At 49.9% G+C, this 27,186-nt stretch overlaps 1 protein-coding gene across 1 annotated transcript in view; it reads left to right on the forward strand.

The window, feature by feature from the left end:
* SIGLEC1 (sialic acid binding Ig like lectin 1) overlaps positions 1-27,186 on the forward strand; it is a 120,054-nt gene that overhangs the window by 81,679 nt on the left and 11,189 nt on the right. Inside the window, exons 8-17 of the mRNA XM_060247434.1 lie at positions 1,984-2,286; positions 4,702-4,956; positions 7,848-8,147; positions 11,377-11,637; positions 12,880-13,182; positions 14,987-15,238; positions 19,797-20,111; positions 22,080-22,331; positions 24,891-25,193; positions 26,259-26,513. Coding sequence (XP_060103417.1) covers positions 1,984-2,286; positions 4,702-4,956; positions 7,848-8,147; positions 11,377-11,637; positions 12,880-13,182; positions 14,987-15,238; positions 19,797-20,111; positions 22,080-22,331; positions 24,891-25,193; positions 26,259-26,513 — 2,799 coding nt within the window. The remainder of the gene's footprint in view (positions 1-1,983; positions 2,287-4,701; positions 4,957-7,847; positions 8,148-11,376; positions 11,638-12,879; positions 13,183-14,986; positions 15,239-19,796; positions 20,112-22,079; positions 22,332-24,890; positions 25,194-26,258; positions 26,514-27,186) is intronic.

A 27,186-nucleotide genomic window follows, 5' to 3' on the forward strand; every position in this document is an offset into this window, starting at 1 on the left:
GGCCACTGTATGACACAGAGTGTGGGACTGGATGGGCCATTGGCCTGATCCAAGATGGCTTCTCTTATGTTCTTATGTGACACAGAGTTTGGACTGGATGGGCCATTGGCTTGATCCAACATGGCTTCTCTTATGTTCTTATGTGACACAGAGTGCTGGACTGGATGGGCCATTGGCCTGATCCAACATGGCTTCTCTTATGTTCTTCTGTGACACAGAGTGTTGGACTGGATGGACCATTGGCCTGATCCAACATGGCTTCTCTTATGTTCTTCTGTGACACAGAGTGCTGGACTGGATGGGCCATTGGCCTGATCCAACATGGCTTCTCTTATGTTCTTCTGTGACACAGAGTGTTGGACTGGATGGACCATTGGCCTGATCCAAACATGGCTTCTCTTATGTTCTTCTGTGACACAGAGTGTTGGACTGGATGGGCCATTGGCCTGATCCAACATGGCTTCTCTTATGTTCTTCTGTGACACAGAGTGCTGGACTGGATGGGCCATTGGCCTGATCCAACATGGCTTCTCGTATGTTCTTCTGTGACACAGAGTGTTGGACTGGATGGACCATTGGCCTGATCCAAACATGGCTTCTCTTATGTTCTTCTGTGACACAGAGTGTTGGACTGGATGGGCCATTGGCCTGATCCAACATGGCTTCTCTTATGTTCTTATGTGACACAGAGTGTTGGACTGGATGGGCCATTGGCCTGATCCAACATGGCTTCTCTTATGTTCTTATGTGAAAGAGTGTTGGACTGGATGGGCCATTGGCCTGATCCAACAGGGCTTCTCTTATGTTCTAATGTGACACGGAGTATTGGAGTGGATGGGCCATTGGCCTGATCCAACATGGCTTCTCTTATGTTCTTCTGTGACACAGAGTGTTGGACTGGATGGGCCATTGGCCTGATCCAACATGGCTTCTCTTATGTTCTTCTGTGACACAGAGTGTTGGACTGGATGGGCCATTGGCCTGATCCAACATGGCTTCTCTTATGTTCTTATGTGAAAGAGTGTTGGACTGGATGGGCCATTGGCCTGATTCAACAGGGCTTCTCTTATGTTCTAATGTGACACGGAGTATTGGAGTGGATGGGCCATTGGCCTGATCCAACATGGCTTCTCTTATGTTCTTCTGTGACACAGAGTGTTGGACTGGATGGGCCATTGGCCTGATCCAACATTGCTTCTCTTATGTTCTTCTGTGACACAGAGTGTTGGACTGGATGGACCATTGGCCTGATCCAACAGGCTTCTCTTATGTTCTTCTGTGACACAGAGTGTTGGACTGGATGGGCCATTGGCCTGATCCAACATGGCTTCTCTTATGTTCTTATGTGACACAGAGTGTTGGACTGGATGGGCCACTGGCCTGATCCAACATGGCTTCTCTTATGTTCTTATGTGAAAGAGTGTTGGACTGGATGGGCCATTGGCCTGATCCAACATGGCTTCTCTTATGTTCTTATGTGACACAGAGTGCTGGACTGGATGGGCCATTGGCCTGATCCAACATGGCTTCTCTTATGTTCTTATGTGACACAGAGTGTTGGACTGGATGGGCCATTGGCCTGATCCATCAGGGCTTCTCTTAGGTTTTTGTGTTCTTACATCAGAGGGACAGGACTTGTCTCTTCTTGCAGATTCCACTTTTGTATATACCCAGCCTGGTCAGGAGTGGCTACCATCCTCGAATCTGATGTTGCTACAGCTATGAGTTTCTGTGATACACCCAGGGCTTTTCTTGTAGCAGGATCTTCTTTGCATATTCGACTATACCCCCCTGATGTAGACAGTCTTCCAAGAGCTTACAGTAGGCCCTGTAAGAAGAGCCCTGTAAGCTCTTGGAGAATTGGCTAATCAGAGCGCGGTGTAGCCTAATATGCAAAGGAGTCCCTGCTACAAAAAAGCCGTGGATACACCCCTGTGTGACTTCCATTTTCTCAGGAGCTTTGGTCTCTCTCTTTCTGTACAGACCCCCCAAGACAACCTGAGGTGCAGTCCTTCCTAGAGACCCAAGAAGGACATCTGGGCATCATCCAGTGCATGGTTGACAGCAACCCGCCATCTGAGATAGCTTTGTACAAGGGAGACACTCTCATAGGTTCCACTAGTGCCTCCTCCTCAGTTGCGGACCCGCGGGTGAGTGTGACCCCCTCCCACAATGCGCTCAAGGTGAGCATCAAAGGCGTCACACTGGAAGACGAGGGACGGTTTGTGTGTTCTGCTCAAAACCGCTACGGAGACACCAGCACCTCCGTCGACTTCACAGCTGAAAGTGAGTGAGAAGAGAACACTGATGTTCTTGATATTAGAATCATAGAATCCTAGAGTTGGAAGGGACCTCCAGGGTCATCTAGTCCAGCCCCCTGCACAATGCAGGAAACTCACAAACCCCTCCCCCTAAATTCACAGGCTCCTCATTGCTGTCAGGTGGCCATCTAGCCTCTGCTTAAAAACCTCCAAGGAAGGAGACCCCACCACCTTCCAAGGAGGAAGCCTGTTCTACTGAGGAACTGCTCTAACGGTCAGGAAGTTCTTCCTAATAGAATCCTAGAGTAGGAAGGTAGCTCCAGGTTCATCTAGTCCAGCCCCCTGCACAATGCAGGAAACTCACAAACCCCTCCCCCTAAATTCACAGGATCTTCATTGCTGTCAGATGGCCATCTAGCCTCTGCTTCAAAACCTCCAAGGAAGGAGAGCCCACCACCTCCCCAAGGATAAGCCTGTTCCACTGAGGAACCGCTCTAACGGTCAGGAAGTTCTTCCTAATAGAATCCTAGAGTAGGAAGGTAGCTCCAGGGTCATTTAGTCCAGCCCCCTGCACAAAGCATAAAACTCACAAATACCTCCCCCTAAATTCATAGGATCTAAATTCACAGGATATTGAGACTCTTGAGGTAAAAATGAAGCCCTTGAGGATAAAAATGGGTCAATAAATGATCTGGGGATTCTGGGCAATATCCAGTAGAAGAACAACCCCTAGAGCAGATGCATTTGAGTCCAGTAACAACTTAGAGACCAAGAACTATTTGGGTGTATGAGCTTTCGAGACTCAAATTTCCTTTCATCAGATACTTCCGGGCTTTAACTCATCCTTCGAAAAATCTAACTGGTCTCTAAGGTGAGTCTGGACTCAAATCTATCTGTTCTGCTGCAGCCCCTGAAACACGAGAGCGCATAATGCAATCATAGATCACCAGGAAAAAGAGCTAATCCTTAAAATTTACCATTAAAATGTGTTTAACGAATCATTATCTGTAGAAAGCAAATCCAGAAATCGGAAAGGCATTTATTTCTGGGTTTGTTTGTGACACATAGAAACTTTGTGTTGTTTTGTTCGGCCTTCCTTCACTAACTCTTATCAGCCCTCCCCTTTGTGTATGTTTATATGCATTTAAGTGCTTATATGTTTTATTTAATTTGGAGGATGGATGGAGGGATGGATGAAGGGATGGATGGATGATGGATGGATGGATGGATGGATGGATGGATGGATGGATGGATGGATGGATGGTGGATGGACGGATGGATGGATGGAGGATAAATGGAAGATGGATGGGGGGATGGATAGATGATAGATAGATAATGATGATGATAATGAAGCTAGATAGATTATAGATAGATGACAGACAGACAGACAGACAGATGATAGATAGATAGATAGATAGATAGATAGATAGATAGATAGATAGATAGATAGAGGATAAATGGATGAATGAATGGTGGATGATAGATGGATAAAGGGATGGATGGATGGATGGATGGATGGACGGACGGACGGATGGATGGATGGATGGATGGATGGATGGATGGATGCAGGGATGGATGGATGGACAGATGGATGGAGGATGGATGGATGGATGGAGGATGGATGGAGGATGGATGGAGGATGGATGAATAGATGATAGATAGATGATGATGAAGATAGATAGATAGATAGATAGATAGATAGATAGATAGATAGATAGATAGATAGATAGATAGATAGATAGATAGATAGATAGATAGAGGATGGATGGATGGTGGATGATGGATGGATGAAGGGACGGATGGATGGATAGATGATAGGTAGATGATGATGAAGATAGATAGATGATAGATAGATAGATAGATAGATAGATAGATAGATAGATAGATAGATAGATAGATAGATAGATAGATAGATAGATAGATAGATAGATACATACATACATACATACATACATACTTTGGGGACCCTGAAGTGGGCGGAAAGGTGGCATAGAAAGGTTTTAAATAAATAAAATGTATGTCCTGCCTTTGCCCCCAAGACAGCATGCAGAGAATTTACACCCTGCAGTTATGAATGAACCAAATCTGCAGTTGTTTCGAGTGCTGCCAGGACTGGCATATGGGAGTAGACCAAGTAGGCATCCACCTAGAGTGCCACTTGGCCTAGGGGCACCACCAGACGCCCCCTCTCCACACACCCTGCGCCTGCTGCCTTCTGGACTTTGTCGTGGTCTCCCGAGCCTTAGGAGGCCTCAGCAAAGTCAGGTGTGTGTGACAGTGACGTCATCGTGATGTCATCGCAGGGCGTGCGCAAAGTATGTGCAAATATATTGATGGGGGGGTGGAGGAGCAGGATTTGGCCTAGGGTTGCAGGTGCTGCTCAGCTCAAAGGGTCTTGTCCTAACCAGGATTTCCATCCTTCTCTCCAACCCACCTTCAGCTGCCAGGATCATCCTCACGCCATCCCCAGAAGTGCCCGAAGGCCAGGAGGTCCATCTGTCCTGCCTAGTGAGCAGCAACGCCTCCACCTCCACCAACTACACCTGGTTTCAGAATGGCCTCTGCCTGCCAGGGGCACTTGGGGACTCTCTGGTGTTCCCACAGGTGGCCAGAGGGGACGCTGGGATCTATTTCTGCCGGGTGGAGAGCCACGGAGTCAGCAAAAGCTCTGCCTCCGTCACCTTGTCTGTGTTGTGTAAGATTTTTCTTGAATCCATGGAACTGGAAAACTTGATTTCCAAAGCATTGGTTATATGACTATAATATAGTGGGCTCAACGCAATGGTGGCTCAGTGGTAGAACACCTGCTTGGTAAACAGAAGGTCCCAGGTTCAATCCCCAGCATCTCCCACTAAAGAAGGTCCAGGCAAATAGGCGTGAAAAACCTCAGCTTGAGATGGGCTCCGTGGCTTCCCTCTCACTGAGGCCCCTCCCCTGCCTAAACCTTGTCCTCTCCAGGATCCACCCCCAGATCTCCAGGAATTTCCCAACCCAGAGTTGGCAACCTTAGAAAGAAGCTGGGAGTCAGGGCTGCTGCTGCAAAGGGTGATTTGATTCTTGATCTCACACCCTTGTAGGAAAACCATGCGTATGTGCTAAGGAGCCTCCAGAGGAAGGAGCTGCTTGGCAGAATTCGGCAAGTCTGGGACTAGGCTTGCCAATCCCCAGGTCCCAACGGGAGTTCTTCTGCTTTCCCAGCTCCTTCCCACTCCCAGTCAGCTGGCTGGCGGGGGGAAGCCCCACCCCCAGAGGACCATGTGACTTTCCCCCTCCGGAGGCTTCAGTCTCTGATTAAAAGGCTTCCTCTTGAGATGGTGTGTCTGTGTTACTTTGGAGAAGTTGGCAGCAACTCATGAGTAGAGAGGCCAATCCTTCACTTCAGAGTCGCCAGAAAGGGGCGGGGGGAGGGAAACATCTGCTGAGCACTTCATTATTCCCTATGTGGAGATCGATTCTCATAGGGTACAATGGGGAATTGATCTGGAGGTTTCGGGGGCTCTGTGGGGCTGTTTTTTTTAAGTAGAGGCACCAAATATTCAGTATAGTATCTAGTGCTTCTCCCCAAAGTACCCCCCAAGTTTCAAAATGATTGGACCAGGGAGTCCAATTCTATGAGCCCCAAAAGAAGGTGCCCCTATCCTTCATTATTTCCTATGGAAGGAAGACATTTAAAAAGGTGTGCTGTCCCTTTAAATGTGATGGCCAGAACTCCCTTGGAGTTCAATGATGCTTGCCACACCCTTGTTCCTGGCTCCGCCCCCCAATGTCTCCTGGCTCCACCCCCAAAGTCCCCAGATATTTCTTGAATTGGACTTGGCAACCCTATCTGGGATCATGCCTGGTGTGTGGGAGTAGGCAAAGTAGGTGGCCGTCTGGGGCATCACCTTGCCTACAGGGCGCCACCTCCACCCGCCCTGCTGCTCTCAGCATCCCAAGTCGTAGACCCCGGCGGATGAAAGAGGCAGCACGGCCTCACTCCAACCCCCATGGGGGCATAGGGGTGGGGGCACCTCCCCTGGCTAAGACAGGGGAAGTTAAGCCCCTCCCATGCCATTTCCTCAGTCTGTAAGGGTCTTGTGGGGGACACTGTTTGCCCACTGGGGCAAAGAATATGGTCCTGGAGTATGCTTGCCCCAGTGGGACAAATGGGGGACCCACAAGGCCACTGCAGGTCAGGAAAATAGTGTGTGTGGGGGGGGTGGTGGTGGTGGTATTCCAATCCCCTTCCCCACAGTCCGAATTGGAAGTGGGTCCCCACTCACCTGATTTCTACTGGGGTGGTGGAGGAAATCTGGGATGCTCCATTCCTGCAACCGTGAACACACACAGTTGCCTTTTAATGAATCAGGCCATCAAAGTTAGTATTGTCTACTCAGACTGGCAGCATCTTTCCAGAGAAGTCTTTCCCATCACCTGCTATCTGGTCCTTTTAGCTGGAGATGCCGGGGATTGAACCTGGGACCTTCTGTGTGCCAAGCAGAGGCTCTTCCACTGAGCCATGGACCCTCACTAAATAACATTGTCTTATCCTGAGTCAGACCCTGGGTCCATCCAAGTCAGTGTTGTCTACTCAGACTGGAAGCTCCTCTCTAAGGTCTCAGATGGAGGTCTTTCCCATCACCTTCTGCCTGGTCCTTTTAACTGGAGAAGCCGGGGATTGAACCTGGGACCTTCTGCATGCCAAGCAGAGGCTCAACCACAGAGCCACAGTCCTTCTCCATTAGTCTCCTGGGTCTCAGGCTGAGGTCTTTCCCATCACCTTCTGCCTGGTCCTTTTAACTGGAGATGTCGGGGCTTGAACCTGGGACTTTCTGCATGCCAAGCAGAGGTTCAACCACAGAGCTACAGCCCCTCCCTGAGCATCTCATATCTGCCTGTAGTGGATTATGGGGCTCAGTCCCAGGCATCTCCAGATATCGAATGGAGCAGGAATTGGGGAAGATCCTTCTTTGCCTAGAGAGCTGCTGCCGGCCAAAGGAGATAATTTTGAACTCCGCAAACCAAGAGTGTAACCTCGCCTAGGGCAGCTTTAGAGCGGTGCCCCCCTGAACCAGTTTTGTCATGCATCCACACCTCTACTCAGGGGTCATTTTGTCGAAAAATAGGTGGTGGAGCTCATTAGCATAACTCATTTGCATATGCCGCTGCCACTCCCAACCCAAAGCAACTCAAGGCAAGAAGGGAGAGCCCTGGGCGAGTGAGGCCTGCTTGGGCTGGCTAGAGATCCAGCCAGCCCAACCAGGCCTCGCTCGCCTGGGGCTCTCCTTGGCCTCCCCCCCCCAGTCAAAAGGCCAGCAAGCCACCCGCTGCCCACACTCACATAAGAAGTGGAGAAAGGGTGGCATGGGCTTCTCCAGAGGTTAATGAGGGCTGCTGGGAGCATGCCAAAGCCCCTGGTGGCTGGCTGCCCGTACTCCTAATCCAAGGATTGTTATGCAGCTGCGCCTGCTATTCAATGGACAAGGTGGGGAGGAGGAGGGGGAGCTGTCAGAAAGGTTCAGGAGCTGTGCTCCTGTGAGCTCCTGCTGAACCTGAGGCCTGCCTATACCTGACATAACCTCACCGCCACGTGGGCTTCTTTTCCAGATCCTCCAGAGCCTCCTCGAGTGGCTGTCTTTGTGGAGGCGGAGAAAGGGAGGACGGCCCTCTTCCATTGTTCTGCGGACAGCAGTCCCCCTGCTGAGTTGAGTCTCTACAAAGGAGACCACCTCATCGCCTCCACTGGGTCTCCCAGCGCAACCCTCCCAAGGGTCCGGATGTCGGCTGCCCACGATGCCATGTCTGTGGAGATGGGAGACGTAGTGCCAGAGGATGAGGGCAGCTATCGTTGCGTTGCTACCAATGCGTACGGTTCCTCCGCCACACGCCTTTATTTCCATGTGCAAAGTAAGTGAAGAGACATGCAATTCTGTTTGAGCCAGTTTGGTGTAGTGGTTAAGTGCACAGACTCTTCTCTGGGAGAACCGGGTTTGATTCCCCACTCCACTTGCAGCTGCTGGGATGGCCTTGGGTCAGCCATAGCTCTCGCAGGAGCTGTCCTTGAAAGGGCATCTTCTGGGAGAGCTCTCTCAGCCTCACCCACCTTATAGGGTGTTTGTTGTGGGAGAGGAGGGTAAAGGAGATTGTTAGCTGCTCTGACACTCTGAGATTCTTCATCTTCTATCTCTGTCACGTCAGGCCAGGTCTCCATGTTTACTTCTCTTTTGCAAACATCTCTCACTGATATGAAGCCAACTGATTTGCTCTTTGCAATCCAGGATTCAGCTTGTACTGCAGTCTGTGATCCTGAAATATCACCATCCTCTATATGACAGCGCTTCAAGTACTTGAAGATGGTGATCCTATCACCTCTCAGCCGCCTCCTCTCAAGGCTAAACAGGCCCAGCTCCTTCAACCTTTCCTCATAGGACTTGGTCTCCAGACCCCTCACCATCCTCTGGACCTGTTCTACCTTGTCTATATCCTTCTTAAAATGTGGTGCCCAAAACTGAACACAATACTCCAGGTGAGGTCTTACCAGAGCAGAGTAAAGTGATACCATCACATCACATGATCCGGATACTATACTTCTGTTGATGCAGCCCAAAATTGCATTTGCCTTTTTAGCCACCGCATCACACTGTTGACTCATGTTCAGAGTATGATCCACTAGGACCCCTAGATCCTTTTTTGCACATACTACTGCTAAGACAAGTCTTCCCTGTCCTATAACCATGCATTGGATTTTTCCTACCTAAATGCAGAACTTTATATTTATTCCTGTTAAAATTCATTTTATTGATCTTAGCCCAGTTTTCCAGCCTGTCAAGGTCATCCTGTATCCTGTTTCTGTCTTCTTCTGTGTTTGCAACCCCTCCCAATTTAGTATCATCTGCAAATTTAATAAGCATTCCCTCTATTCCTTCATCCAAATCATTGATAAAGATGTTGAACAAAACAGGTCCCAGGATAGATCCTTGAGGCACTCCACTTGTCACTCCTCTCCAAGAGGATGAGGAACCGTTCACAAGCACTCTTTAGGTGCGATCTGTCAACCAGTGACAGATCCACATAACGGTAACAGGATCCAAACCACATTTTACCAACTTGTCAACAAGGATAGTATGTGGAACCTTATCAAAAGCCTTACTGAAATCAAGATAAACGATGTCTACAGCATTCCCCCGATCCAGCAAGGTAGTCACTTTTTCAAAAAAAAAAAAGATCAGGTTAGTCTGACATGACTTGTTCTCGAGAAAACCATGCTGGCTCTTAGTAATCACATCCATTCTTTCTAAATCTTCCAGGACCGACTGTTTGATGATTTGTTCTAAAACTTTTCCAGGTATAGCTGACGGGTCGGTAGTTACCCGGATCATCATTTCTCCCCTTCTTGAAGATGGGGACAACATTCGCCCGCCTCCAATCTTCCGGCACCTCTCCTGTTCTCCTAGAATTCTCAAAAATAATAACCAGAGGCTCAGAAATTACATCTGCAAGCTCTTTTAAAACCCTTGGATGCAGTTCATCTGGCCCTGAGGACTTGGTTTCATTTAAAGAAACTAGGTGTTTATGTACTACCCCTATGCTGATCCTAGGTTGGAACTTCATACCCTCCTTATATGTTCTGTTTTTGCCATGTTGAGCACTGTTTCCCTCAGAAGAGAAGACCGAGGAAAAGTAGGAATTGAGCAGTTAAGCCCTCTCTTCATTACCTGTTACGATTTCACTTTCTTGCCCTCGCAATGGGCCTACCATGTTTTTGCTCTTTTTCTTACTCTGAACATAAGAAAACAACCCTTTTCTGTTGTTTTTAGCATCTTTGGCCAGCCTAAGCTCATACTCAGCTTTAGCTTTCCTAACCTTTTCTCTACAAGCACTGGTGATTTGTTTCTATTCATCCTTGGTTATAAGGCCCTCCTTCCAATTCCTAAAGGAGTCTTTTTTATTTCTCAAGTCTTTAGAGAGCTGTTTATGGAGCCAAGTTGGCTTCTTTAGGCTTTTTCCATGTTTTCTTCTCATAGGAATCATCTGTGATTGCGCTTTCAGTATTTCACTTTTAAGAAACTCGCACCTCTCCAGAACCCCCTTCCGCCTAAGTATTTCTGACCATGGGATTTTACCCAGCATAGTTCTAAGTTTATCAAAGTTTGCCTTTCTGAAGTCCAACCTATAAGTCTGACTACGTATAGCTTTTCCCTTCCAAAATCACATGGTCACTACTGCCCAGGGTGCCCACTATTTCCACTTCTTCAATCAATTCTTCCTTGTTGGAGCAGAGGTCCATCAGTGACTCTTAGCCACAGTGTATTGTTGGAACTCTGTCTGGGGCAGTGATGCTCTGTATTCTTGGTGCTTGGGAGGTACAACAGTGGGAGGGCTTCTAGTGTCCTGACCCCACTGATGGACCTCCTGATAGCACCTGCTTTTTTGGCCACAGAGTGTTGGACTGGATGGGCCATTGGCCTGATCCAACAGGGCTTCTCTTATGTTCTTATGTGACACTGAGTGTTGGACTGGATGGGCCATTGGCCTGATCCAACAGGGCTTCTCTTATATTCTTATGCCTGGGGCAGGGATGCTCTCTATTCTTGGTGCTTGAGGGGGAACAGTGTGAGGGCTTCTAGTGTCCTGGCCCTACTGATGGACCTCCTGATGGCACTTGGTTTTTTTGGCCGCTGTGTGACACACAGTGTTGAACTGGATGGGCCATTGGCCTGATCCCACATGGCTTCTCTTATGTTCTTATGTGACACAGAGTGTTGGACTGGATGGGCCATTGGCTTGATCCAACAGGGCTTCTTATGTGACAAAGAGTGTTGGACTGGATGGGCCATTGGCCTGATCCAACATGGCTTCTCTGATGTTCTTATGTGACACAGAGTGTTGGACTGGATGGGCCATTGGCCTGATCCCACATGGCTTCTCTTATGTTCTTATGTGACACAAAGTGTTGGACTGGATGGGCCATTGGCCTGATCCAACATGGCTTCTCTTGGGTTCTTATGTCTGGGGCAGTGATGCTCTGTATTCTTGGTGCTTGGGGGGGGGGGCAACAGTGGGAGGGCTTCTGGTGGACCTTCTGGTGGCACCTGGTTCTGGTAGCTGTCTGATGTTCCCGTGTCTTTCCTTCCAGCGGCACGAGTTCTGGCCTCCCCATCCCCAGAGCTGCTGGAGGGAGATGCCGCCATTCTTACCTGTGATGTGCTGGGAAGTGCGCCAGGTGATGCCACCTTCTGTTGGTACAAGAACTCCAAGCGCCTTCCAGACAACAACTCCAGCACACTCGCTTTCCCACAAATAACCAGCAGGGATGCCGGCTCCTACCACTGCAAGGCCCACACTGCTGAGGAGGCCAGTCTCAGTGTCTCCCCACCGCTCAGCCTCATCGTCTTCTGTAAGTGGCACTTTAATACACACACAGGCACTTGTAGCCAGGACTCAACTTCTCACAGCAGAGTGCCTCGCCACCAACTGAATGAATGAACAAACGAGGGAATAAAACTTCCAACCACTGAATGAGTGAGTGAATGAATGAATGAACAAATGAATGAATGAATGAACCAACAAACAGATGAGGGAATGAAACTTCCAACTTCCCTCAATGATGGGCTCACTGGGCTCCACACAGACCCCCTGCATAAGTCTCAGGTGAATGAATGAATGAACGAAAGAATGAACAAATGAACAAACAAATGAATGGGTGAAATTTCCAACCCCCTCTAATGTTGGATGGTGTCTACTCTGCACAAATCCATGGAAGCCTCAGCTGAATAAATGAATGAATGAACGAACGAATGAACGAACAAACAAACAAACAAATGAACAAACAAATGAATGGGTGAAATTTCCAACCTCCTCTAATGTTGGATGGTGTCTACTCTGCACAAATCCATGGAAGCCTCAGCTGAATAAATGAATGAATGAACGAACAAATGAACGAACGAACGAACAAACAAATGAACAAACAAATGAATGGGTGAAATTTCAAACCCCCTCTAATGTTGGATGGTGTCTACTCTGCACAAATCCATGGAAGCCTCAGCTGAATGAATGAATGAATGAACGAATGAACGAACGAACGAACGAACGAACGAGTGAGAGAATTAAATTTCCAACTTCTCCCATTGCTGGGCTCTCTGTGCTCCACACAGACCCCTCACATAAACCTCAGCTGAATGAATGAGTGAACAAATGAATGAATTAATACGTGAATGGATGAAATTTCTAATTCCCTCTAATGCTGGACACTGTCTGCTCCTCACAGACCCCCCCCCCTCCAACATGGAAACCTCAGCTAAACAAACAAATGCATGAATGGACAAATGAATTATTGAACAAATGAGAGAATGAAATTTCTAACTTCCCCCACTGGTGGGCTCTATGTGCTCCACACAGACTCCCCACATAAGCCTTAGCTGAATGAACAAATGAATGACTGGACAAATGAATGAATGAACAAATGAATGAATGAAATTCCCAACTCCCAAATGCTGAGCTCCGTCTGCTCCACACAGACACCCTCCACAAAGAAACCTCAGCTGAATGAATGAATGAACAAATGAATGAACAAATGACAAAAAAATGAATTACTGAATCAAATATTCCCCTAATTCCGAGTTCTCCCTGCCCCCCACAGACCCCCCACGGAAGCCTCAGCTGACTTCCTTCCTGCAGAGGCAGGGGGGCCCGGTGGCTGTCCTCCAGTGCACCGTCGACAGCGCGCCCCAATCCGTCCTGCTCATGTTCAAGGGGGACGAGCTCTTGGCATCCAGCAGCAGTTCCAACCTGGCTCCCGTACAACGGCTCAGAGTTTCCGCTTCATATAACAGCTTGAGGGTGGAGATCCGGGAGGTGGTGGTGGAGGACGAAGGGGGCTACACTTGCTGGGCGAGCAACCTCTACGGTAACAGCAGCGTCTCCATCACGTTCACCGCAGGGAGTGAGTATTGAGAGCCGAGGCTATTCCTTGCAGCAGCTGCCCGAAGGAGGGAGGTGGGCGCAGGGAGTCCAAATGCAGCAAGAGGCTGGGAGACGTTGGGGAGGGTCTCTCTGGACTTGGTAATGGGAAATGGCATCAGTGGGTTTCTTCAAGGCGTGGGCATCCCCAGAGCAGTGCCCTTTCAAAATCACTTTTCAGTTAAATAGTAAAGAGCGCAGTAGCACCTTTTTTGAGCAGGGCTTTTTTTTACAGCAAGGACTCCTTTGCCTATTAGGCCGCACCCCCCTGATGTAGCCAATCCTCCAAGGGCTTACAGCAGGCCCTGTACGAAGAGCCCTGCAAGCTCTTGGAGGATTGGCTACATAAGAGGGGCGTGGTCCAGGTAGCGTTGCCAAGTCCAATTCAAGAAATATCTGGGGACTTTGGGGGTGGAGCCAGGAGACATTAGGGGTGGAGCCAAGATCAAGGCTGTGACAAGCATCATGGAACTCCAAAGGGAGTTCTGGCCATCACATTGAAAGGGACGGCACACCTTTTCATGTCCTTCCTTTCATAGGAAATCATGAAGGATAGGGGCACCTTCTTTTGGGGCTCATAGAATTGGACCCTCTAGTCCAATCTTTTTGAAACTTGGGGGGTATCTTGGGGAGAGGCACTAGATGCTATACTGAAAATGTGGTGCCTCTACCCCGAAAAACAGCCCCCCCCCAGAGCCCCAGATACCCGCGGATCAATTCTCCATGATTTTCTATGGGAATAAATCTCTATAGGGAATAACAGAGTTCCCTCACCTCCCCCCGCTTTCTGACGACCCTGAAGCGGGGGGGAGGGCCTCCAAACTGGGGGATCCCCTGCCCCCACCTGGGGATTGGCAACCCTAGGTCCAGGGCTTTTTTTTTGTAGCAGGAGGTCCTTTGCATATTAGGCTATACCCCCTGATGTAACCAATCCTCCAAGAGCTTACAGGGTTCTGAGTACAGGGCCTACTGTAAGCTCCAGGAGGATTGGCTACATCAGGGGGTGTGGCCTAATATGCAAAGGAGCTCCTGCTAGAATTCCACCCCTGTAGCCAATCCTCCAAGAGCTTACAGGGCTGTTAGTACAGGGCCTACTGTAAGCTCCAAGTTCAGCCTAGGTAGTGTAAGGGGGAGGAGCCGGAGAAAATCATTGCTGGAACCCTTGGAGGCAGCTACATTACACCCTGAAGCTGCATTAATGCTGAATTCTAAAAGAAGCAGCCATGCTGCAGGGATGGCCAGACTTGCTTAATGTAAGAGCCACAGAGAATAAACGTCAGAGGTTTGAGAGCCACAAGGAAGGAAGGAAGGAAGGAAGGAAGGAAGGAAGGAAGGAAGGAAGGAAGGAAGGAAGGAAGGAAGGAAGGAAGGAAGGAAGGAAGAAAGAAAGAAAGAAAGAAAGAAAGAAAGAAAGAAAGAAAGAAAGAAAGAAAGAAAGAAAGAAAGGAGGGAGGATGGGAAGGAGGGAGGGAGGAGGGAGGGAGGGAGGGAGGGAGGGAGGAATATTGATGGGGAGAAAGAGGTAGAAAGAAAGCAACTTTAAATATATTCTCCAAGCCGCTAGCTAGCTTGGTTTGGAAAAATGATTTAAAAGAGACATGCCTACTCTGTCAGCCTGTGGGGCAGTGGGGGCTTTGAGAGCCACACACTATGTGTGAAGGAGCCACATGGGGCTCCTGAGCCACAGTTTGGCCACCCCTGGTCTATGGCATGCATTCCAGAAGCACCCTCACCTCTTGGCTCGCCAGGACCAGTCTTCAGTATGTCTCTCTTCTCTGTTTGCTCAGCGGCCCGGATCTGGATTTCCCCTCTGGATGTCCTCGAAGGGGACTCTGCGAACCTGACCTGCGCCATCGACAGCGGTGCAGCTGAAGAGCCACACTACACCTGGTACAAGGACCACAGATGGTACACGGAGGGCCCCTCCCGGACGCTGTCCCTTCCCAATGTCACCGTGGCCGATGCAGGAGCCTATAGCTGTGCACTGAAGACTTCTGAACGGGTGTGGAACTCCTCCCTGGGCAGCCTGAATGTCCTCTGTAAGTCCTGGGGGGTGGTTCTGTCAGGCAACAAATAATGATGCCCAGGAAGGAACCCCAAAAGTGTTCTACTTAGGGATGGTGATCCACCAATAGGGAAACATGGAGATTGAGGTGGGGAGATGAGGGAGGGCAAGATTTTGGGAGGAGAGGGGCCTCAGTGAGGCTTCAGGCCACAAAGCAGCCATTTTCTCCTGGGGGATTGCTCTCTGCAGCCTGGAGATAAGCTGGAATCCTTGTCCAAGGGCCTTTCCATGTCTTTACTGAGGCTGGAGGCCTCCCTGTTTTCTGCAACTCTGATGGGAATGTTGTGGGAGGATGCCTGCCTCCTTGCTTTCTCTTTTGCCTGCAACGCATGACATATCCACTCTGCCCTGTGATGGAGGCAGGCCATCTGGACTTCAAGGACACGATCTCTCCTAACAGAGACTGTCTCAACCCCTGCCGGCACACAATGGGGGGCCGGGTGAGAAACTATTATTGCTGCTTTGTGCAGGCTTTCTGCTATGAATTTTGGCCGGCTGGTAACAGCCCGGGAGAGGGTATATAGCTCTGGCTCTGAAGGTCATAGCCAGATCTGACTCAAAGAGTCCGACCTGCTCTAATTAGGGCAGCCAAGCTCCCACCGGGGTCAGGGGATCCCCTGCCCACGAGGGCCCCAACCCTCCGGCAGTAAGCAGGTCCCCGCCCCTGAAGAGCCCCATCGTCATGTGCCATCGTTGGTGGGAGGGACGGTGGCTCAGTGGTAGACCATCTGCTTGGGAAGCAGAAGGTCCCAGGTTCAATCCCTGGCATCTCCAAAAAAGGGTCCAGGCAAATAGGTGTGGAAAACCTCAGCTGGAGACCCTGGAGAGCCGCTGCCAGTCTGAGAAGACAAGACTGACTTTGATGGACCAAGGGCCTGATTCAGTATAAGGCAGCTTCATATGTTCATATGTTCATATGTCACCCAGAAGTGACGTCATCATGCCGGGGACGTCGCACGGGGAAGCTCTAGGACTCGTGCTAAAACTCTATGGCACCGTAGAGTTTTGCTGCAATTCCTAGAGCATTTCCGGTGGGACACTCTAGGAATTGTGGTAAAACTCTATGGTGCCGTAGAGTTTTTAGTGTGAGTCCTAGAGCATCCCCACACAATGTCCCCTACTCAGTGGCATCACTTCTGGATGATGTCATTGCGCCGCATGCGCAAAGAACAAGTCCCCCCCCCCACCGCAGCTGTGGAGGGACTTAGCAACCCTAGCTGTAATGTGCCTAGCAATAAAACCCCTTTTCTGAATCTCAGCAAGAGGCCTGATTATTGAGGACAACTCAGGAGCTGACAATTCTGGGAGATCTCCAGGCCCTTCCTGGAGGTTGGCAACCCAATTCACCAACCTCTTCCTCCCTCCACCCGCGGCAACTAGTGGGAGGGTTGTGTCAATGAGACCCGGAGGCAGAGGGATCCCCTTCTCCTTTCAGGGGCTCAGCAGCCCAGTTTCATGAGTATTGCTTGTGGCGTTGGCATAGAAGAGGGTTAGCATTGTCTTCCAGTTGGGCTCGGGTCAGCTGACGGGTCAGGTGACATGGGAGCTGGGAGGGCTAGCTGCAGCCATTGTCGGCCACCTGTGTGCTGTAGCCTTGGAGGCAGACTGGGAGGTCCTGGAGACTTGCAGCCAACAGATCTAACAAGCATTCGCCAGCTCAGCCATAGCAGGGCTGGGTTTGGTGGCTTGAATGGGACCATCCCCATTCTGGAGAGCCAGTGTCATTCCAGATCGCCAGGCCCCACCTGAAAGTTCATGGAATGAATTAAAACAATTGCTGTAATAGCCAGTTTGGTGTAGTGGGGAAGCTTGTGGACTCTCATCTGGGAGAACCAGGTTTGATTCCCCACTCCTCCACTTGCAGCTGCTGGAATGGCCTTGGGTCAGCCACAGCTTTCTTATCTGGGAGAACCGGGTTGGATTCCCCACTCCTCCACTTACACCTGCTGGAATGGCCTTGGGTCAGCCAGAGCTCTCTTATCTGGGAGAACAGGGTTTGATTCCCCCATCCTCCACTTGCACCTGATGGAATGGCCTTGGGTCAGCCAGAGCTCTCTTATCTGGGAGAACCGGGTTGGATTCCCCACTTCTCCACTTGCAGCTGCTGGAATGGCCTTGGGTCAGCCAGAGCTCTCTTATCTGGGAGAACCGAGTTGGATTCCTCACTCCTCCACTTGCAGCTGCTGGAATGGTCTTAGGTCGGCCAGAGCTCTCGCAGGAGTTGTCCTTGAAAGGGCAGCTTCTGGGAGACCCCTGTCAGCCGCACCCACCACACAGGGTGTTTGTTGTGGGGGGTGGAATAAAGGAGACTGTGACTGCTCTGAGATTCTGAGTTTCAGAGTATAGGGCGGGATATAAATCCAATATCTTCTTCTTCGTCGTCGTCTTTGTCTTCTTCTTAATAATAATAATAATAACAATCTTTTAAAAGAACAACTCAATTACGTGTAATTGCTCTTTTCCAAATATATTCTTTTAGTACAACCGTGCAAATATGCATACATACAGAAACTATATTCCACCAGAACTAAGGACGTCGCAGAGTCTTCATAACACATAAATACAATTTTATTTTTATAAAGCGAAAAGTCCACATTGGATTTCTGGATTTTAAGCCCGTTCTGAAGTGTCTTCCTCAGTCGACCCTCAGGGATGAAGGCATCTCAATTACTGAAATTAATTATGTATCTGCAAGGCACCCTCCAGGAAAAAAAAAATCTTTATAGAATCAAGCTTTACAATTCCAAGGTGGTATAGCCTTGGAATTGTAAAGCTTCATTCTATAAAGGAAAATAAAAAATCCCATTTGGACTTGTGTGGCCTTTTTGCACTTTATAATGATGCAATTGCATGTATGTATATTTGGGTGGTTGTACTAAGAGAATATATTTGGAAAATAAGCAATGACACTTACTTGAGTTGTAGTTTTAAAAGGTCGTCCTCTGTGCAAGCACCAGTCATTTCCGACTCTGGGGTGACGTTGCTTTCACGACGTTTTCACGGCACACTTTTTACGGGGTGGTTTGCCATTGCCTTCCCCAGTCAGCTACACTTTCCCCCCAGCAAGCTGGAGACTCATTTGATTGACCTCGGAAGGATGGAAGGCTGAGAGCCAGTTTGGTGTAGTGGTTAAGTGTGCGGACACTTATCTGGGAGAACAGGGTTTGATTCCCCACTCCTCCACTTGCACCTGCTAGTATGGCCTTGGGTCAGCCATAGCTCTGGCAGAGGTTGTCCTTGAAAGGGCAGCTGCTGTGAGAGCCCTCTCAGCCCCACCCACCTCACAGGGTGTCTGTTGTGGGGGGGGGGGCGGGGAAGGTAAAGGAGATTGTGAGCTGCTCTGAGACTCTTCGGAGTGGAGGGCGGGATATAAATCCATTATCTTCATCTACCTCACAGGGTGTCTGTTGTGGGGGAGGAAGATAAAGGAGATTGTGAGCCGCTATGAGACTCTTCAGAGTGGAGGGTGGGATATAAATCCATTATCTTCATCTACCTCACAGGGTATCTGTTCTGGGGGAGGAAGGGAAAGGAGATTGTGAGCCGCTCTGAGACTCTTCGGAGTGGAGGGCGGGATATAAATCCATTATCTTCATCTACCTCACAGGGTGTCTGTTGTGGGGGAGGAAGGTAAAGGAGATTGTGAGCCGCTCTGAGACTCTTTGGAGTGGAGGGCGGGATATAAATCCAATATCTTCATCTACCTCACAGGGTGTCTGTTGTGGGGGAGGAAGATAAAGGAGATTGTGAGCCGCTCTGAGACTCTTCGGAGTGGAGGGCGGGATATAAATCCATTATCTTCATCTACCTCACAGGGTGTCTGTTGTGGGGGAGGAAGGTAAAGGAGATTGTGAGCCGCTCTGAGACTCCGGAGTGGAGGGCGGGATATAAATCCAATATCTTCATCTACCTCACAGGGTGTCTGTTGTGGGGGAGGAAGGGAAAGGAGATTGTGAGCCGCTCTGAGACTCTTCGGAGTGGAGGGCGGGATATAAATCCAATATCTTCATCTACCTCACAGGGTGTCTGTTGTGGGGGAGGAAGGGAAAGGAGATTGTGAGCCGCTCTGAGACTCCGGAGTGGAGGGCGGGATATAAATCCAATATCTTCATCTACCTCACAGGGTGTCTGTTGTGGGGGAGGAAGAGAAAGGAGATTGTGAGCCGCTCTGAGACCCTTCGGAGTGGAGGGCGGGATATAAATCCAATTTCTTCTTCTTCTTCAACCTTGGGCCGGCTACCTAAACCCACCTTCTGCCGAATCGAACTCAGGTCGTGAACAGAGAGTTCAGACTGCAGTACTGCAGCTTTACCACTCTGTGCCATGGGGCTCTTGTAGTTTATTAAAAAGTCTATTAGGGTGCTGTCACAGCAATTGCTTTAATTCATTTCGCGTTCTACCAGCTGTAATCCTTCATATATCTGTACCATCTGAAAGTTGGCAAGCCCGTCTGGCATTGTGTCCTGTCTGTGGTCTGTTGAATTGGTCGGGACGAGAGGTGCTACTCGTTTCTCTCTTTTTCTTTCTGGAAGACCCGCCTAAGAACATCGAAGCAGCGTCCTTCTTGGAGGCTCAGAACGGGCAGGTGGCCATCCTGGTGTGCTCCGTCGACAGCAACCCCCCGTCGCAACTGTCGCTCCGCCAAGGCAATGAGGTCCTGGCCTCCACCGGCTTTTCCCGAGACCACGGAGCGCCACCTGACCCTTCTCGGATGAGCGTGGCTTCCTCTCCCAACTCCTTGCGACTGGAGATCCTAAAGGTCCACTTGGATGACGAAGGGCACTATGAGTGCCTTGCTAGCAACAGCATCGGCACAGCAAAGGCCTCCCTGGACCTCGTAGTGGAGAGTGAGTGTCAAGGCCCACACCCCAGCACTCTGAGTCCCTGCTGGCACTAGGGTTGCCAGCTCCAGTTCAAGAAATATCTGGGGGCTCTGGGGGTGGAGCCAGGAGACATTTGGGGAGGAACGGCGGCTCAGTGGTGGAGCATCTGCTTGGGAAGCAGAAGGTCCCAGGTTCAATCCCTGGCATTTCAAAAAAGGGTCCAGGCAAATAGGTGTGAAAATCCTCAGCTTGAGACCCTGGAGAGCCGCTTCCAGTCTGGGAAGACAATACTGACTTTGATGGACCAGGGGTCTGATTCAGTATAAGGCAGCTTCATATGTTCATATGTTCATTGGGGTGGAGCCAGGAGACATTGAGGTGGAGCCAGGAGACATTGGGGGTGGAGCCAGGAGACATTGAGGTGGAGCCAGGAGACATTGGGGTGGAGCCAGGAGACATTGGGGTGGAGCCAGGAGACATTGGGGTGGAGCCAGGAGACATTGAGGTGGAGCCAGGAGACATTGGGGTGGAGCCAGGAGACATTGAGGTGGAGCCAGGAGACATTGGGGTGGAGCCAGGAGACATTGAGATGGAGCCAGGAGACATTAGGGTGGAGCCAGGAGACATTGGTGTGGAGCCAGGAGACATTGAGGTGGAGCCAGGAGACATTGGGGTGGAGCCAGGAGACATTGAGGTGGAGCCAGGAGATATTGGGGGTGGAGCCAGGAGACATTGGGGTGGAGCCAGGAGACATTGAGGTGGAGCCAGGAGACATTGGGGTGGAGCCAGGAGACATTGGGGGTGGAGCAAGGAGGCATTGGGGTGGAGCCAGGAAACATTGGGGGTGGAGCCAGGAGACATTGAGGTGGAACCAGGAGACATTGGGGTGGAGTCAGGAGACATTGGGGGTGGAGCCAGGAGACATTGGGGTGGAGCCAGAAGCAAGGGTGTGACAAGCAGGGGTCATTTTGCAGAAAAACAGGTGGTGGAGCTCATCCAGGGATTGTTATGCAGCTGCTCATACTATTCAATGGAGAAGGAGGTGGAACTCTCAGAAAGGTTCAGGAGCTGTGCTCCTGTGAGCTTCCACTGAATCTGAGGCCTGGTGACAAGCAGAATTGCTCCAAGGGGAGTTCTGGCCATCACATTGAAAGGGACCACATGCCTTTTAAATGTCTTCCCTCTATTGAGAATAATGAAGGATAGGGGCACTTGGAGAGTGTTTTGAAGAGAGGCACCGGATGCTATGCTGCAAATTTGGTGCTTCTACCTCAGAAAACAGCCACCCCCCAGAGCCCTAAATACCCACGAATCAATTCTCCATGATACCCAATGGGGATCAGTCTCCATAGGGGAAAATGGAGTGCCCAGCAGTTATTTCCCTACCCCCCCACTGCCCTCTAATGACCCTGAAGTGGGGGGGGAGGGCCTCCAAACTGGGGGGTCCCCTGCCCCCACCTAGGGATTGGCAGGGTCTTTAGAAAGCGGCGGGGGCGGGGAGGGAAATGTCCGCTGGGCACTCCATTATTCCCTATGGAGACTGATTCTCCATATCTGGGGCTCTGGGACGGGCTATTTTTTGAGATAGAGGCACCAAATTTTCAGCAAGGCATTCAGTGCCTCCTTCCAAAATACCCTCCAAGTTTCAAAAAGATTGGACCGGAGGTGGGGGGTGGGTCCAATTCTATGAGCCCCCAAAGAAGGTGCCCCTATCCTTCATTATTTCCAATGGAAGGAAGGCATTTAAAAGGTGTGTGGTCCCTTTAAATGTGATGGCCAGAACTCCCTTTGGAGTTCAATTATGCTTGTCACAACCTTACTCCTGGCTCCACCCCCAGTGTCTCCTGGCTCCACCCCCGAAGTCCCCAGATATTTCTTGAATTGGAATGGGCAACTCTACCGGGAACAGATCAACCAGGAAATGGCCTCTTTGCTTGATAGTTTCCCACTTTGTGGCTGCCCAGGCTATCTTGATTTTCATCCCTCCCACAGCTACCAAGGTGGTGATCAGCCCTTCTCCAGAGGTGCGTGAAGGGGATCCCGTCTCTCTCACCTGCGAAGACATCAGCTCTGCATCCAACGCTCTTTACTCCTGGTACAAGAACGCCCAATGGCTGGCTGAGGGGCCTGCGGACTCCCTCATGATCCAGGCAGCCACTCCAGGAGATGCGGGGGCCTACTCCTGCCGAGTGCGCAACGCGAGAAGAATCCGGACTTCTCCCCCTGTCCCCATGCACGTTCTCTGCAAGTAGCTCTCAAGTTTACTCTATTTCCTCTCAGACTGCGGTCCTCAAACTCTTTGAGCCTGTGGGCACCTGGGAATTCTGACAGACGGTGGTGGGCCCAGCCTCAAAATGGCGGCTGCAGTTGGCAGAACCAACCACAAATTGGTTGCTGAAGGAGGTGGAGCCCCACCCCCACCCCAAGGAAGTCCTAGTGTGGGCAATGGTTCTCCCACTTGGGAGGTTCCCAACCCACTGGTCCTCACTGGGCCGGTGGGGGAAACCTCCCACGATGTTGCCGGCGCAATGACATCACCCGCAAGTGACGTCATCGCGGCTGCGATGTCGTGTGCTGGCCGCTCTAGGCATTTAAGTTTTCCCCGGCCGCTCTAGCAATTTGAGAGGGAAAACTCTATGGTACAATAGGTGCCCTAGTGCAGGGGGAAGGAGGGGTGGTTCTAAAACGCACAGCAAAAGAGGAGAGAATGTATAACTCCAACACTGCCAAATCACTACCAAATCACTATTTTTATTTATTGCCGTTGATTTAAACCCCCCCCCCTCCTGTGACCGGCTCCAGGCAGCTCAGCCAATCAGATCTCCAGTAGCCAATCAGAAATCATGCTCAGCAAACACCCCACCTGTAAACATTTGAAGGGCACCATGTTGTCGACAGATGCCACTTGGGGGACCCCTGTCTTAGACTGATGGTGTTTACAGATGTTGGGGGGGGGCGCACACCCCGGTTTTCCGGCACTGAGTTCAAGAAGAATCTCATCTGATCTTTACAACCTAAGCTTGCTGTGCACCAAACCGATAAGCTAACATTACCGATAGCTGTAACATTACAAATTGACTTTCTTCTGCATCCTAGAGCATTATTTCATAGAATCATAGAATTGGAAGGGAGCCCCAGGGTCATCTAGTCCAACCCCCTTCACAATGCAGGAAACTCACAAATGCTCCCCCTAAATTCACAGGATCCTCATTGCTGTCAAGGGCTCTCTAGCCTCTGCTTAAAAACCTCCAAGGAAGGAGAGCCCACCACCTCCCAAGGAGGAAGCCTGTTCCACTGAGGAACCGCTCTAACGGTCAGGAAGTTCTTCCTAATGTTGAGCTGGAAACTCTTTTGATTTAATTTCAACCCATTGGTTCTGGTCCTATCTTCCGCGGCCACAGAAAACAATTCCACCCCATCCTCTAGATGACAGCTCTTCAAGTACTTGAAGATGGGGATCCTATCACCTCTCAGCTGCCTCCTCTCCAGGCTAAACATCCCCAGCTCCTTCAACCTTTCCTCATAGGACTTGGTCTCCAGACTCCTCACCATCTTCGTCACCCTCCTCTGGACCCATTCCTGCTTGTCTAGATCCTTCTTAAATTGTGGTGCCCAAAACTGAACACAAGACTCCAGGTGAGGTCTTACCAGAGCAGAGGAAAGCGATTTTTTAAAAAATGTTGTGTTGAGACAAAGGGGGGGGAAATGGATTTTAAATTGTAAAAAAGGTGCTAGGAGTGCAACAGAAACAAGGCAGAAAGCTCCCCAAAGGTCAGGTAGGCAGGGCTTTTTATTTATTTAGTCAATTTTTAATTTTATTTTTGCAGCAGGAGCTCCTTTGCCTATTAGGCCACACCCCCCCGATGTAGCCAATCCTCCAAGAGCTTCCAGGACTCTTCTCACGGGGCTTACTGTAAGCTCCAGGAGGACTGGCTGCATCAGGGGTGTGTGGCCTAATAGGCAAAGAACTTCCTGCTACAAACAAAAGCCCTGCAAATTGGGGTTCCAGTAGTGGCAGTTGCCCATTCATTTGTTGCATTGCAAAGGTGAGGGGACAGCCAGGCTCCTCCTTTGGAAGAAAACAAATCACATGACAACTCCTGATCTTTTTAAGGTATAATTTTATACTGTCTGATGCAAAGATGGTGCAATTTTATACTGTCTGATGCAAAGACGCACCTCAAAAAGGATATTACAGCATTGGAAAAAGTCCAGAAAAGGGCAACTCGAATGATTAAAGGTTTGGAAAACTTTCCCTATGAAGAAAGCTTAAAATGCTTGGGGCTCTTTAGCTTGGAGAAACGTCGACTGCGGGGTGACAGGAGAGATGTTGACAAGATTATGCATGGGATGGAGAAAGTAGAGAAAGAAGTCCTTTTCTCCCTTTCTCACAATACAAGAACTCGTGGGCATTCGATGAAATTGCCGAGCAGTCGGGTTAAAAGGGATAGAAGGAAGTACTTCTTCACCCAAAGGGTGATTAACATGTGGAATTCACTGCCACAGGAGATGGTGGCAGCTACAAGCATATATATATATATATAGGCCACTGTGTGACACAGAGTGCTGGACTGGATGGGCCATTGGCATGATCCAATATGGCTTCTCTTATGTTCTTATGATGACTTAGAAGTTTGATCATTTCCATAAAATGATCAAATGCATTCTAGAGACCACCTTGCTTGCTTGGAACGCAGGCAGCTCAGTTTGCATCCTCCAAGCCCCCTCCTTTCACCACCTCTCCTCCTCAGCGGTGTCATCCTAATTTTTTGTTGAAGCCGTGGCGTCATCTCTCCCTTGCAGATGCTCCCAAGGAGCTCACGCTGGTCTCCTTCCTGGAGACGCAATCCAGGCAGCAAGCCATTCTCCAGTGCGCAGTGGAGAGCCATCCATTATCTGACCTCACCCTGTACAAAGGACATGAGATTGTGGCATCCAGCTTGAGTTCTGGAGGGCTGCCCACCTCCCGGCTCAATGTCCACCGGGCCCACAACTTCCTGAAGGTGGAAATCAAGGGGGTGCACCTGGAAGATGAAGGAGAATACCTCTGCTTCGCTAACAACACTTATGGAGCCTCCAAAGCTACTGTATACTTCAGTGTGGAGAGTAAGTATTATGGGTCCTTCTGGCTCAGTATGGCCTTCTCCAACTGAGGGCATCTCTCTGAGGTCCTCTTCCCAACCCCTGCTGCCTCAGGCCCTTAAACCAAAGATGCTGGTGATTAAATTTGGGACCATCCAAGAACTAACCAGGTGCACTTCTACTGAGCTAGTTCCAGGAACTAACCAGGTGCACTTCTACTGAGCTACTTCCAGGAACTAACCAGGTGCACTTCTACTGAGCTACTTCCAGGAACTTACCAGGTGCACTTCTACTGAGCTAGTTCCAGGAACTAACCAGGTGCACTTCTACTGAGCTACTTCCAGGAACTAACCAGGTGCACTTCTACTGAGCTAGTTCCAGGAACTAACCAGGTGCACTTCTACTGAGCTACTTCCAGGAACTAACCAGGTGCACTTCTACTGAGCTAGTTCCAGGAACTAACCAGGTGCACTTCTACTGAGCTACTTCCAGGAACTTACCAGGTGCACTTCTACTGAGCTAGTTCCAGGAACTAACCAGGTGCACTTCTACTGAGCTACTTCCAGGAACTAACCAGGTGCACTTCTACTGAGCTAGTTCCAGGAACTAACCAGGTGCACTTCTACTGAGCTAGTTCCAGGAACTAACCAGTGCACTTCTACTGAGCTACTTCCAGGAACTAACCAGTGCACTTCTACTGAGCTACTTCCAGGAACTAACCAGGTGCACTTCTACTGAGCTCTTCCAGGAACTAACCAGGTGCACTTCTACTGAGCTAGTTCCAGGAACTAACCAGGTGCACTTCCGCTGAGCTACTTCCAGGAACTAACCAGTGCACTTCTACTGAGCTACTTCCAGGAACTAACCAGGTGCACTTCTACTGAGCTACTTCCAGGAACTAACCAGTGCACTTCTACTGAGCTCTTCCAGGAACTAACCAGGTGCACTTCTACTGAGCTCTTCCAGGAACTAACCAGGTGCACTTCTACTGAGCTACTTCCAGGAACTAACCAGGTGCACTTCCGCTGAGCTCAGGTTTTGCTACGTGATGCTAAGCCTGGCCTTCTCTATTCCTCTTCCCCTTTTCAGGTGCAAGAATAACTGTCGAGCCTTCGCCGGACATCCAGGAAGGGTCTGCAGCCAACTTGACCTGTCTGGTTGCCAGCCGGGCTGCTGGAGGAATGAACTACACTTGGTATAAGAACAGCCAGTGGCTCCAAGACGGGCCTGGCCACTCCCTGCTCCTGGAGATGGTCACCATAGATGATGCTGGCTCATACCACTGTCGGGCTGAGGGGGAGACGGGAAGCGTGACCTCCAACCTGGTCCTCTTGAACGTGCTTTGTGAGTGTCCCAGAGAGCTTGACTGGTGTACATTTGGAAAGGCTTTGCAATGGGTCACTGGGTTTCCAAAGCCAAAGGGGCTGGGGGCTGGGATATTCTAGTCCAGGGCTGTCAAACTCATTTGTTATGAGGGCCACGTCTGACATAAATCAGATCTTGTTGGGTTGAGCCATGGCGGGCCAGGCCATGTGTGCACCTATTTAAGTTGAGGTAGCAGAGATATGAATTTTATAAAGGACACAAACACAAATATATCGTTTTTAAAAAAGCTTAAAACGTTAGCACACATTGGTCTTAAAGACGCTTTAGTTTGTTTTTCTCCCATGGGATCCAGGGAACTGGGCAAAGGAAGCTCTGTCTCTTTCCTTCCTTCCCCAGAGGACTGGAGGGAAGAGGAGCCTCAGCCAATAGAAGGAAGAGAGGCTTGGCTCAGTAGTTCTGTGCAATTGAGAGAGCCTAGCAAAGCAAGCTACTCCTCCCCCCCCCATCCTCCCTAAGGGAGGAGTTTCAGCCAATGGAGAAAATAGAGGTTTTGCTCTGTAGCTCCAGTGCAATTGAGCAAGCCTTGCAAAGCAAACTGAAGGAAGCAAGCTTTAGGGAGAAGGAAGCAGATGACAGCCAGTTGGTCGGAGGTCTGATAGGAGCCCTCAGGGGGCCTGATACGGCCCCTGAA

This window comes from Heteronotia binoei, chromosome 9, assembly GCF_032191835.1.
Source record: "Heteronotia binoei isolate CCM8104 ecotype False Entrance Well chromosome 9, APGP_CSIRO_Hbin_v1, whole genome shotgun sequence".
In the NCBI taxonomy this organism is placed as follows: Eukaryota; Metazoa; Chordata; class Lepidosauria; order Squamata; family Gekkonidae; genus Heteronotia; species Heteronotia binoei.